The 13,307-nt window shown below is 40.6% G+C and overlaps 1 protein-coding gene across 1 annotated transcript in view; it reads left to right on the forward strand.

Moving 5' to 3' along the window:
• The window catches only part of col12a1b (collagen, type XII, alpha 1b), a 149,761-nt gene that overhangs the window by 103,563 nt on the left and 32,891 nt on the right, over nt 1–13,307 (forward strand). Inside the window, exons 50-61 of the mRNA XM_034123809.1 lie at nt 2,120–2,249; nt 2,825–2,944; nt 3,556–3,702; nt 4,219–4,335; nt 7,696–7,848; nt 8,685–8,759; nt 9,932–10,071; nt 10,350–10,473; nt 10,747–10,890; nt 11,449–11,613; nt 11,723–11,761; nt 12,002–12,140. Of these exons, the coding sequence (XP_033979700.1) occupies nt 2,120–2,249; nt 2,825–2,944; nt 3,556–3,702; nt 4,219–4,335; nt 7,696–7,848; nt 8,685–8,759; nt 9,932–10,071; nt 10,350–10,473; nt 10,747–10,890; nt 11,449–11,613; nt 11,723–11,761; nt 12,002–12,140 (1,493 nt within the window). The remainder of the gene's footprint in view (nt 1–2,119; nt 2,250–2,824; nt 2,945–3,555; nt 3,703–4,218; nt 4,336–7,695; nt 7,849–8,684; nt 8,760–9,931; nt 10,072–10,349; nt 10,474–10,746; nt 10,891–11,448; nt 11,614–11,722; nt 11,762–12,001; nt 12,141–13,307) is intronic.

Below are 13,307 nucleotides of genomic sequence, written 5' to 3' on the forward strand. Positions count from 1 at the left end.
GTCACCACCGCTAAGCTAAAGGTGGCTAATGTTGGGCTATAAAGGAACTACAGCACGGCAGAGGTGGAAGAAGTACTCTGATCTTTTACTTGAATAAAAGTAGAAGTACTCAGATCTTGTAGTAAAAGTAAAAGTACTCAGATATTGTACTTGAGTAAAAGTAGAAGTACTCAGATGTACTTGAGTAAAAGTAGAAGTACTCAGGTCTTGTACTTGAGTAAAAGTAGAAGTACCAGAGTGTAGGAATACTCTGTTACAGTGAAAGTCCTGCATTCAAAATGTTCCTCAAGTAAAAGTAGAAAAGTATTCTCATCAAAATATAGTGAAAGTAGCGACAGTAAAAGTAGTGATTGTGCAGATTGGTCCATTTCAGAATAATATATATGATATGTTTTATAATGATTGATCATGAAAGTGTTCTCAAAGCTGGTAAAGGTGCAGCTAGTTTGAATGACTTTGTATACTGCAGGGTAGCTTGTGAATTTACTCCAGGTGAAACGGCTCTTTTAATTTTTTATGTGAAAAATGACGTACTCAGCAGTCAGACTTATGTTAGGACACAAAGCAAGAATGCATCAGGATGAAAGTTTAATTTCATCCATTAGATCCCCTTCGTTTCAGCACTAATGAGAAAAATAATTTCAGATCATTTTTATTCTGGATAAATGCTTTGGATAAACTCTTAATACACTCTTTACGATGATACTTCGTGCAAACTATTCGATGAAGTCACCTCTCAGGATAACTTTGGCTCTTCTGGGTTATAAATCAGCGATTAGTGAGACTAATTACAGGCTCTGTTAAACAAACACCACAATCGGGGCCATAATACTGTAATTAATAGTACTTAATAACGAGTTAGAGGGCAATGGAGGTCCAGCTGTGTGTGTCCCCTCCCTCCTCCTCTTGTTAGCATAGCACCTGTTTCTCCATGAGTCAGAAAACTGCAGCGATGATGAAAGCATTGCTCCAAACTGAAACTGACCGAAGAGCCTTTAGACATTTAAAAAAGCACGCAACTATTACGATTTAGCATCTGCGGCTAATAGAGGAGCTTTGTGTTTGTTCACAGCTTCGTAGAGCCAACTCTACTGCAATTTTCTGCTTCAGGACACGACATGATTTCTTCCTGTTTGATAGAGATTACTCTGATAAAAGAGATGGAAACCAGATTTTAAAACTTGGAAAGTGAAACTGTGAGAAAAGTCACAATTTCATTACAACAGCAACTTCCTAGACTATTTATCAATACCAGGTTCAGACCGTTTATACTTTCAGTTATTGATGAAAGCTGTGTTTGCGAGGCATTTATGAATGACAATTAGATTTATCTTAGTAAGTAAGCTCTAAAAAGCTAATGTTGGGCGATAAAGGAACTACAGTCACATGACTTCACGTCACCACCGCTAAGCTAAAGGCGGCTAATGTTGGGCTCTAAAGGAACTGCAGCACGGTCACATGACTTCACGTCTCCACCGCTAAGCTAAAGGTGGCTAATGTTGGGCTATAAAGGAACTACAGCACGGTCACATGACTTCACGTCACCACTGCTAAGCTAAAGGTGGCTAATGTTGGGCTATAAAGGAACTACAGCACGGTCACATGACTTCACGTCACCACCGCTAAGCTAAAGGTGGCTAATGTTGGGCTATAAAGGAACTACAGCACGGTCACATGACTTCACGTTACCACCGCTAAGCTAAAGGTGGCTAATGTTGGGCTATAAAGGAACTACAGCACGGTCACATGACTTCACGTCACCACCGCTAAGCTAAAGGAGGCTAATGTTGGGCTATAAAGGAACTACAGAACGGTCACATGACTTCACGTCACCACCGTTAAGCTAAAGGCGGCTAATGTTGGCCTCATTTAAACACTTTTTAGCAACCATTGTTTTTAAATACCTTATTTCAGGCATCTAACCAAAAGCACACAGGACAGGAAGTGCTGAAATGCTGACTAGTTTTTCTGGGTTTTAGGACTCATTCCTGCAGCTCTCTATTGTCTGCGAAGAAGAGAAATAAAGGCAGACATGATCAGTCTTTCCTGAAACATCCTCCCTGCTAATTAGTCTTCTTTGAAGGATTTATTGCTTAAATGTTCTGTTTTTTTCTCATAGACGACAGTCCCTGGAAACAGAAACAACGCCCAGCTGCAGAACCTCCTCGCTGACACCCCGTACAACATCACGGTTCAGGCCATTTATGGAGAGGGTCCTGGGGGGCATCTGAATGGAAACGGACGAACATGTGAGGAAAAATGCTGCACATTTATTACACAGAATCCTCTTTTTTATGACAATTCTGCTGACAAACCTTACATTTTTTTAACCTGTTTTTAGTCGTTGCAGATTTTATTTTTTCAGCCATTTCAAATGAATCGTTACTTTCTGTGTATGCAGGTACACAGAGAAACACTGCATTAGGCTGTGAGGTTATCTTTTAATGCACAGAAACGTAATGCATGAAGTTTAAACCTACAAATGCGAGGTGGCATATACTAATCATTTTAAGTTGCCTAAAATGTGTTTTGATTACTTTTTTTCTTTTCTTTTTTCATATTATTATAAAGTAAAGAAAATAGCTATTCTGCTCATAAATATGTTAAAAAAATATTAGGGTTCCCCAGCCTCAACTAAAACAAACACAGGAGTTTCGTCATTCTGCCTGTTCTAGAAATTCCTTATTTTTTTAATATCCTAGCAACAAACCTAATGTTTTAACTTGTTTTTCACACGTAAACACAGAAGAGGAAAATTATGAGATAAGAAAAGGTGACAAATGACATATTCTGTTGTTTACATGTTTACTTTTCTCTCTCTCAGTGGGGATGTTGAGCCCGAGGAACCTCAGAGTCTCTGATGAGTGGTACACCAGGTTCAGAGTGGCCTGGGACCCAGTTCAAGCTCCAGTTCAGGGATACAGAATCACCTACAATCCTGCAGGTGAGGAAATAAATCACAAACAACACATCCACACCGTAAGAACTCGAAATCTAGCCAAGTATATTTGCCTAATATCTAGTCAGAATATGTCTTAACACTTGATATAAGACATTATAACTTAAGAAGTAACAACGCAGGGAGATATAGGGTCTTGTTTTTAGACAATGCATCTTAAGTATCTGTTTAAGACTAAAAGCATCTTATTTTTAGTTGGATCTCAGATTAAAGAAGGTTTTCAAGCTGCTGTGGTATTTGTAAAAGATGGATCATCTGGTATAAAGGAACTACACCGCTAAGCTAAAGGTGGCTAATGTTGGGCTATGAAGGAACTACAGCCCGGTCACATGACTTCACGTCACCACCGCTAAGCTAAAGGCGGCTAATGTTGGGCTATGAAGGAACTACAGCACGGTCACATGACTTCACTTCACCACCGCTAAGCTAAAGGTGGCTAATGTTGGGCTATAAAGGAACTACAGCATGGTCACATGACTTCACGTCACCACCGCTAAGCTAACGGTGTAGTTGTTCTGACTATGAGAAGAGTTTGGTTTGGTAATTCTTCATGAATAAATCCTGCATGTTTTAATCTCTTTTTGTCTGTTTTCCAGGCACATCGACGCCCATGGATTTCTTCGTGGGTGACGTGACGTCGTACACTCTGCACAACCTGCTGCCCGGCACCCCCTACGACCTGAAGGTGGTTGCTCAGTACTTCGGAGGCAGGAGCGACCCTCTGCCCGGACAGGGAACAACACGTACGTTCAATAACAAGTCCTACTGTCAAGAACAAGTCAACAAAATAGACCGTTATTGTTAGAAAAATATCACTCGTCACCGGCTTGAGCTTCAATCTCAGGATCCATGTATTTCTGATCCTCTCCAGAATGGAAGTAGTCATCACATACAGAGCATCAACTAGTTCCTGAACAGTGTCCTTCACATGCTGATATCCAAGAGAGGGAGTTACACAGTCACAAGATGGAGGAATACCGTCAACAGACACATTTATACATATGCACACAAAAGCACAACAATCAATATATACAAAATAACAGTCACTTGAATATCTTTGAAAAATGTACATTAGTGCAAGACTGTCCATAGCAGCGTAAAAAGTGTCTGGTGCTTGAGTGTGTGAGTGTGTGAGTGTGTGTGTGGTGTTAAAGGTCAAATCGCACAGAATTGATGCCCAGGACCGTACAGATATGCTGCTCAATAGTGGCTTATTAAGATACTCTGATATATTAAATGTGACTTCCTGTCCTCTGCAGTGTACCTGAACGTGACGAACATTGAGACGTTCGACGTGGACCACGACCAGTTCTGCATCAAGTGGGCTCCTCACAGAGCGGCCACTTCGTACCGCATCAAACTGCACCCTTCAGACCGTAAGTCCCTCCAATATCACTAACATGTAGACCAGGGCCTGTTGAAGCTTTTAGAAAACAACTGAAGACCCATCTTTTTACATTGGCTTTTGTTTCTACTTGAGATGTGTGTGATGTGTTAATGAACACATGTGCTCATTAACTTCGTACCGCATCAAACTCCACCCTGCAGACCATAAGCCCCATTTGGAGTTTCCTTTTCTGAAGTTTTAGGATGTTTTGATTGTTTTATTCTCACAAAAGTCCAGGTTATAGCTCTGGATCTGTTCACCAATGCTCCATCTTTTAAGCAGAGTCTCACAGATTCAAAAGATAATTGGAAAAAGAGCATAAGCCCACGAGATAACGACAAACAGCCGGTCAGTGTTCATGTCTTATAGTAGAGAAGTGTAGCCCCCATTGATGTCACATATATTTATCATTTTTGCTATCTTTGACACTACAGCTCCTCCTGGATCTTACACCAATCTTGTGACTGTCATATTATTCTGTCTTTCCTAAAACACGACCATATATTCATCTCAAAAAGAGACAACATGATTTATTCTGGATTTAGCTATTGGCTCATTTCCATCTGTCGTCCCTAATCTCACCCTTCACACACACACATTTCATATACTATATATTATTATTTTACAATACAGAGCATTGCCTTTAGGAAAGTGAACTACTACAACGTCCAGCTATTCATCAGTTTACTAATCAAAGGCTCAAATGTGACATTGCTGCTTTTCCAGATAGTACATTTGCAGACCTTCTATTTTAAGACACTGGAAGCAGCAAATGGTTTTTAGCATTTTAGGGTGATTACCAACCGCCTTTAACAATAAAACAACATAGCTGTGATTGCTTTTACCTCTACCTGCTGCAGACACATCAGACTCATGTGTGTAGGTTTCCTCTCAGATCCTGATCCGAGGTGACTTGTTTGACTCAATGCATGCTTTAAAGTTTGCATTACGAGTCCCAGCAGATGTTTAGAGTCAAATCTCCAGATGAGATCACCTCTGTGCCGAGGATGCAGATTTCTAGACGTTGTGTTGTCCTGTTTATCTTCAGCCTCATTGTGATTATTACTCAAAGCAGGATGCAGGTTTTTGGCGATGATCGGACGCTTTGAAGAGCTTTAATTGTGTCTCTTTCTAAAGATTACATCCTTTTAAATTACGGCGATCCCATCTGCTTCATATTCTCACATGGACACCGGTTGGTGGTAGGAAAAACCAGCGAGGGCAGCATCTGTATTTAAACATCTTTATGGTAGTTATTAGACGTTAGGGCCTCTGTGACGGGCTGCCAGAGCAAATAAGTGTCTGCTATAGCGTGAGACAGACGATAACCGCTAGCAGAAGATCAGAAATCCTCCCTCACGTCAACAAATCACACAGTGTTTGTCCTCAAGTGGAAATGCAAACAGAGACGGCGGTGAGACGTGGAAAAAGCAGATATTTCCTGCGTATTTAAAGCCATGGAAACAGCGGTTAGAAGGAGAGCATGTGGCTGCCAGTTCTTTAAGCATGATCTAATACCCAGCTGAAATATCTCCGGATTATATTTTGTCTATCTTGATAAACGAGGGCCACTGTTTTGGAGTCGATCTGAGCGGGAGGAATGTTTTTCTCAGAACAATTTATACTAGGTGTCCTCCGTCATAACTTGTTGATATTACAGAGCTCATTCTCCAAGAGCTGCATCACCATGAGCCGCTGTCATTTAACACAGAGTGAGGACATTTAAGGTTGAACAACACTGAACAAGCAGCGATCATCACGTAAACACACTTTGTTTGTTTGTGCTTACTGTGTAAATAGGAAACCTAATTATCAATATATCACTCCCCGCCCTGCAGAGATGTAAACAGTTCACAGAAAAGGCCATTTGTTGTGTTTCTTCATCACTGAGTAGAATTTGAGCAGCATTATCTAATCTTTTATTTACCTCCGTTAGCAACCAAACAGAAGACACAGCAACTCTGATAAGCAACTAATCATTAGGCAAACAAATGAGATAAAGACACGACTGACATCACTTTTTATGTAACTTTAATTCTATTCTGGAGCATTTTTCAAAATAAGAATTGGAAAAGTGTTTCACATTAAATCAAATAAGACGAATAAAAAATAAAAGCAATGAAAGATGAAGTCATGAATTCAAAGGCAGTGAAAACCTATTTTATAATCAGAATTAAAATAAATGATATATAATTAGATGTCATTTATCACAGTGGATACCAAAAGTTTTCACAACAATCATAAATAAATGATACACAACAAAGAGTAAACAGTAGAGAAGGATCATTTTGAGTGAAAGTGAAACTCAAATCTAACTTATAATATAGAAAGTTGTCTGGGCTCTTATAGGTAGCTCCAAAGATGCCAAATTGCTGAAACAAACTAAGAATGAATCATCACTACATGAATCGGACTCAGCCGAAAAGCTCTGCTGAAATAAAGAAAAGCTGAAAAACAGCCTGAAGCTGCCAACATTTAGATCCAGATGTTGGCTTTAAGAGGCTTTAAGAGGCTGAAATGTTAGCACCTGGGGAAGTAATCCTTGAGTCATTGGTAATTATCATTAATGACACCCCTGGAGACACATATCATGGATAAATATCTTAATTTTCACCACCTATATTCATCTTTAATGGTGATTCAGAGCTGAAAAACAGTTTAAAACCTGCTGGGTGCGGTTTACAAGTCTGGAGCTGAGACTTTTCAGCAATCTAAGAGAAGTCTGCTTCTTGTCTGCCTCAAAATGTCCTTTTCTCTTTCCCCCCTGAGTATATTTTCCCTTTGAGTTTAATCAATCTGATGAATACGTCCCATTCAAATGACTTGATGAGCAATATATTACATGATCCAATGTATCTTTTTTGGGTCTTAAAACACATTTGTCTTCAAATTTACCAGAGTAAACTGCAGTCATTTAGTAGGAGGCGAACCATCTGTGGATCCCCTAATAGTAAAATCACTTTTAAAAAATCGGATTCCAACGCAAAAGATGTAGTGCGGATAAGTGCTTTTCTTTTAGCCAGTAGCTTCTCCTAGCTCCAAACATCACCGTTAAATTCCTAAATAAGTGTTATTTAGATACACTTATATTACTATTCTAAATGGTAAGTTTCTCTACTGAAAAAGTGTAACTATAACGTTTAAAAACGGTTTCTTTGGTAAGTAAAGGTTGATAAAGCAGTGCAAAGTAAAAGCAACCAGTAGTACCAACACAACAAAGCGGTATTGGAATCGCTTCGAGCAGCTGAAGCGTTGATTAAATGTGTATTTTCTTTCAGAACGATCCAGTTTAATGTGTTTTAATTCTGATTTCTCTGATAATAAATATGTCTCCTCCTTCCTGCTCCAGCCTCCAGTAAGGGTCAGCATGAGATCACCATCCCAGCCGGTCTGCCTCAGCACTGTTTCGACGGTCTCTCTCCCGACGCTCTTTACACCGCCACCGTCTTCGTGCAGACCCCAAATCTGGAGGGTCCTGGAGTCAGCGCCAAGGAGAGGACATGTGAGTGTGAAACTGAAGTATTACTGCTAAGATTCAGGTTTTGTTTTTAATCTAATCTACAGACATTTCTCAAAGAACCTTCAAAGGAATGCTTTAGCTAACCATCAGTCTGCTAAAGATTCAAGATTCAAAGATTCAAAGGTTGTGTCATCAGATGCTCAGCAGCTACAGGGTAGAAATGGCAATGAAACTCTTCTGACCTGAGCTCCTCCAACAGTATATATAATAAAATACAAAAATACAAATTGTAGGATAAGCAGTGGTGGAAAGTAACTAAGGTACTCTAGTTACTTTAAGTACAATGTTGAGGTACTTGTACTTGAGTATTTCTATTTTCCACTACGTTATACTTCTTAAATCAAACGTATTGACACCAACAAGACGTGTTTCAATGCATTTTAACAATCAGAAATGGGTAAGATTGATATGTTTTAATATAAAATGCAAACACATATTGCAGATTATACTTACTACTTATTACTTTTGCTGTTATTCTTTCTAATTATATAAAATATGATATGATATATTTCTGCAATAAGAGGCTTAATTGAACATGAACCTGCAGCCTCTACATCTCTGATAGAAAAACAGACTCTAAAACCACGCTAAATTTTTAAAAGACAAACCTGATCGCAGTTACAGTAATAGCTACGTCATGGACATGACATTTGATGTGTGTGTATGTGTGTATTTGTGTGTATAATGTGTGCGTGATAAGAAGTTACCCCCCCCCCCCTCACATCCAAGCAATGACTTCACCCCCACACACTGTTTACTGTTGTTCTGTATTTATTTATCTCACGTATGTTGGTGTAAATGTTATTCTTTCCCTGCAGTGGTGAAGCCCACTCCAGCTCCAACGCTCCCACCAACACCTTCCCCTCCTCCCACCATCCCCCCCGCATGGGCAGGTGAGAAATATCATTTCATCTGGTCTAATTCCTTTGTCGAAGTTGACTAGAAGTCTGTGCATTTAGTCCTGATTTAATCGAAGGAAACCCTTACTTCTTAGGTAAAGTTTAAGTTAAAAAAACAACAATTTTTGTCATCAGACTTAAATACTTAGGAGATGAAATACTTCCCCAACCCCTTCCCACTAGCAAGGTAAAGTAAGGGTCTTAGTAATGCTCCTTTTATCAGATATACTTACACTTTCTTTGAATAATAAACAACGTTCATGAGCCTGTTTGTATACATGTAAGGGCATTTTAGTACGGTCGTTTGTCGATGTGGAGCAAATGTAGATACTTGAAATACTGTGTAGATAAGTAGTACTGCAATATACCATATCAGAATAGCATGTGTTTGTATATGCACACAGTACCTAGTGTTAAATAGTGGAGTTAAAAGCATGATTTGCCTCTGAAAGGTAGTTAAGTAGAACTAGGGGAGTGCAACTAAGTCCAATACTTGAGTAAAATGCCAACGAGTCTTTGAGGAAACTCTGAATCCTCTTCAGAACTGGACAGATCTCTTCATTCGATTTCCTCTCCGATTAGAAACTCCTCGTTGCAGCGTTTTGTCCGAGTCGACGGTCTGAACGCTGTCTCGTTCTGGACCAGATTCATGCCAGCGGTGAATGAATCCCTGCCCCATGCTTTCAGGGAGAACACACACTGCTAAACGGAGGATAGACCTGTCCAGAGAACCCGTTGGAGTCTTGCTTTTGTGTAAAACTTGTTGACAAATGTCCGACTGAGAGCGCAGCGCCACATGAGGCACAGATTCATCTCAGCCTGTTGCCCAATTCGTCTGAGAGGAATCCATTAACCACTTTACCTCCTGGTGACCAAATGTGGCTTGTTTTGATCCCCAGTGTTTTCATATTTTTGATCAGAGAAGCCCCTGATTACTAAACATGGAGCCCATCCTCATCATCTTCCTCTATCACTATGTTGCGTTGCATGCTTTCAGCGGATTCTTTTTAATGCTCTGCAGCTCGCAAACAATAATGATGCCGTGTGAGGATGCCATTCTCTCTGCCAGTGTGTGTGTGTGTGTGTGTGTGTGTGTGTGTGTGTGTGTGTGTGAGTGTGTGTGTGTGTTTGAAGATCCTTATCGACTTGTGTTGTTCTCGCCTCAGTTTGCAAAGGGGCCAAAGCAGATGTGGTGTTCCTCATCGACGGATCGTGGAGCATCGGAGAAGAGAGCTTCCGGAAAGTCGTGCACTTTGTCTCCGGCATGGTCTCTGCCTTCGATATGGTCGGACCCTCAGGGATGCAGGTCTGTGTTTTCAGCTAATAGCAAGACAGATCAAATCAAATTGTATTTATACAGCCCAATATCACAAGAAATCCCAAAGAAACCACACAATTAACGGGGAAAGAAGCTGTAAACTTCAGGGAGAACAACTGTCCTTTCCTAACGTGGGACTTGTAGTTCTTTCTTTTGGATGTCTACTTCCACTGTCCTGTATTAACGTGGGACTTGTAGTTCTTAATAACTCCACTTGTGTATATCTGACTGTATGTGTCCTGACTTCCTGTGACTCCTCCACTCAGGTGTCCTTTGTGCAGTACAGCGACGAGGCGAAGACGGAGTTCAGGCTGAACGCTTACAGAGACAAAGGCATCGCCATGTCGGCTATTAATCAGATCCACTACCAAGGAGGAAACACCAAGACAGGTTTCAAGATTCAAGGCTTTCTCATCACGTGTACAGCAGCTACAGTGTAGACATATCAATGACAAACTGAAGTCACAGGCTCCTCCAACAGCGCAACATATATACAGGACATACAACAAATAAAACTGATGAAATAGTGCAAGACAATGTTTGGAGATGTGCAAGTTAATAGAAATAAAATAGAAATAGTGCGCTCACACACCTGAGATCAGAGACAAACACTTGTATATTAGATGTTTTTCTGACTCAGTTTTCCTCTGTTTCTTCAAACAGGCATGGCTCTGAAACACACCTATGAGAAAGCCTTCTCCATGGAGAACGGGATGAGGAGGAACGTCCCGAAAGTGGTGGTGGCCATCACTGACGGACGCTCTCAGGACGAAGTGAAGAAGAGCGCCGCCAAGCTGCAGCACGCAGGTAAACAGCTGAGAGATCCAACATGTATTTAGTATTCAGAGGTGGGAAGTAGTGGAGTACAAATACTTCATTAATGTACTTAAGTTTGGTGGCGTGGTCATTATTATTTAGAGTCATTGCGTGCCTATTGATTTGAACAGGATCCGTGTATCCATCATTTCCTGGTCTTCTCTAAAGAAGAGGGACCAATGAAAACGTTGTCATGTTGCCGTTGTTCAGCATGGAAACATTCATTAGCTAACAATGACATTATTGTTCTATTAATATAAAGGGAGGTCAGGTACTCTTTAAAACAGCTGCTAGTTATGGGTACTTTTTACTGAAGTACATTTCAAAGCCCTCTTTACTTTTACTTGAGTAAAGACATTTAGTCAGTACTTCTACTTTCACCAGAGTATTTTTAAACACGAGTATCTGTACTTCTACTTGAGGAAAGGATGTGTGTACTTTTGCCATCTCTGAACAACTGAGAGGATCCAACATTCATCCACCCTCTTAACGTACAAACCACTCTGTTATTCATGATATTCTTCTTCTTCCTCCTCTTCCTCTCTGCAGGTTACAGTGTGTTCTCCATCGGTGTGGCGGACGTGGACTTCGTGGAGCTGCAGGAGATCGGCAGCAAACCGAGCGACAGACATGTGTTCGTTGTGGACGACTTCGATGCCTTCGACACCATCAGGGAAAACCTGATTACCTTCATCTGTGAAACTGCAACGTCATGTGAGTTTGCATAACGCTTACTCTTGCAAAATACCCACGAAAATGCTTTTAAAGTGTCTGAAAATTTGTGGTAAATTGTCTTAAATGTCTGTCTTTTGTTGTTCCACAGCGTGTCCCCTGATTTACCTGAATGGATTCACTTCACCTGGTGAGTGCACACATGACGTAGATTATATTAGATTAGATTTTCATGCATGAGGGAGAGTAAACAGAGGGAAATCTGGTTACAAAAATGTAAATAAACTCAGAAGCTGTGAGTTCCCTGGCAGCCACAGGTGAGGGAATATTTCCTGTATCTGGGAAATTAATCAAAGCAGAAAACCCCTGATATCTTTTTGAAAAGTGTCCTGATGTCCTCTGACTTTTTTGCGTTGTTGTTGTGTGCCAGGCTTCAGGATGCTGGAGGCGTTCAACCTGACGGAGAAGATGTACGGTTCAGTTCCCGGTGTTTCCATGGAGCCGGGGTCCTTCAACAGCTACACGGCCTACAGGCTGCACAAAAACGCTTTCCTCCACCAGCAAACCACGTGAGTCTATCTGTCTGCTGTTTAGTATGGTGGAAATTACACACCTCATCACCTTCTGTTAAGAAAAGAACAAATATACAAGCTTAAACCAAAGATGTGTTATTTAATAAAGAGTTATAGCATCAATGTATTTCCATATGGAAAGGCCAGAGGTAGATGGTACCATCTGACCAAGTTACACAGAACAAGCAATGTCATGTATACAGAGGAGCAGGAAACACATAGGACATAAGACATGCTCATTACAACAGGTAACACCAGTGTGATCATTTGCCTGCCGGTGGAAAGCAAGAGAGCAGAAGGTTGCCAGTCTTTTGTATTAAAGGTGTGATGAATGGCAGCCGTACTGATACATTTAATCTGTGAATTAAATGAGACTTAAGATCAATTCCTAAGATATTTAGGTGATCAATGTTCTTCTTGCACAAACCAGGTTTCATTCACACAGTCTTGAAACTAAGGCTTTAGAAGCTGAGATGACCTCATAGTGATTTGCAACTCCTGTGACTCCAACTCAAAAGCCAAGAGGAGAGATGTGTTCAGAATCAACGTCATATGTTATGGCAGCTGCTGGCTTTCTTTCATTACATCACTTTATATTTGCTAGCTTGCAACTTGCTTTGTAGTTTCTTAATTGCATTGTTTAAATCACTTTAAGTTAGTGACAAGAATATATTAAAGTCGGGATACAATTCATACGTTTGATAGCAGTTATTTGGATAAATGTTGAAAATGTGGCTCTTTAAAAAGTGCTGCAGTGACTCTTTAAATAGTGCTGCAGCTTAACTTTAAACAGTCCTGCAGCTCTCTTTAAACAGTCCTGCAGCTCTCTTTAAACAGTCCTGCAGCCTGTCTTTAAACAGTCCTGCAGCTCTCTTTAAACAGTCCTGCAGCTCTCTTTAAACAGTGCTGCAGCTCTCTTTAAACAGTCCTGCAGCTCTCTGTAAACAGTCCTGCAGCTCTCTGTAAACAGTCCTGCAGCTCTCTTTAAACAGTCCTGCAGCTCTCTTTAAACAGTGCTGCAGCTCTCTTTAAACAGTCCTGCAGCCTGTCTTTAAACAGTCCTGCAGCTCTCTTTAAACAGTCCTGCAGCTCTCTGTAAACAGTCCTGCAGCTCTCTGTAAACAGTTCTGCAGCTCTCTTTAAACAGTCCTGCAGCTCTCTTTA

The sequence above is a fragment of the Trematomus bernacchii genome, unplaced genomic scaffold (genome assembly GCF_902827165.1).
Source record: "Trematomus bernacchii unplaced genomic scaffold, fTreBer1.1, whole genome shotgun sequence".
NCBI lineage: Eukaryota > Metazoa > Chordata > Actinopteri > Perciformes > Nototheniidae > Trematomus > Trematomus bernacchii.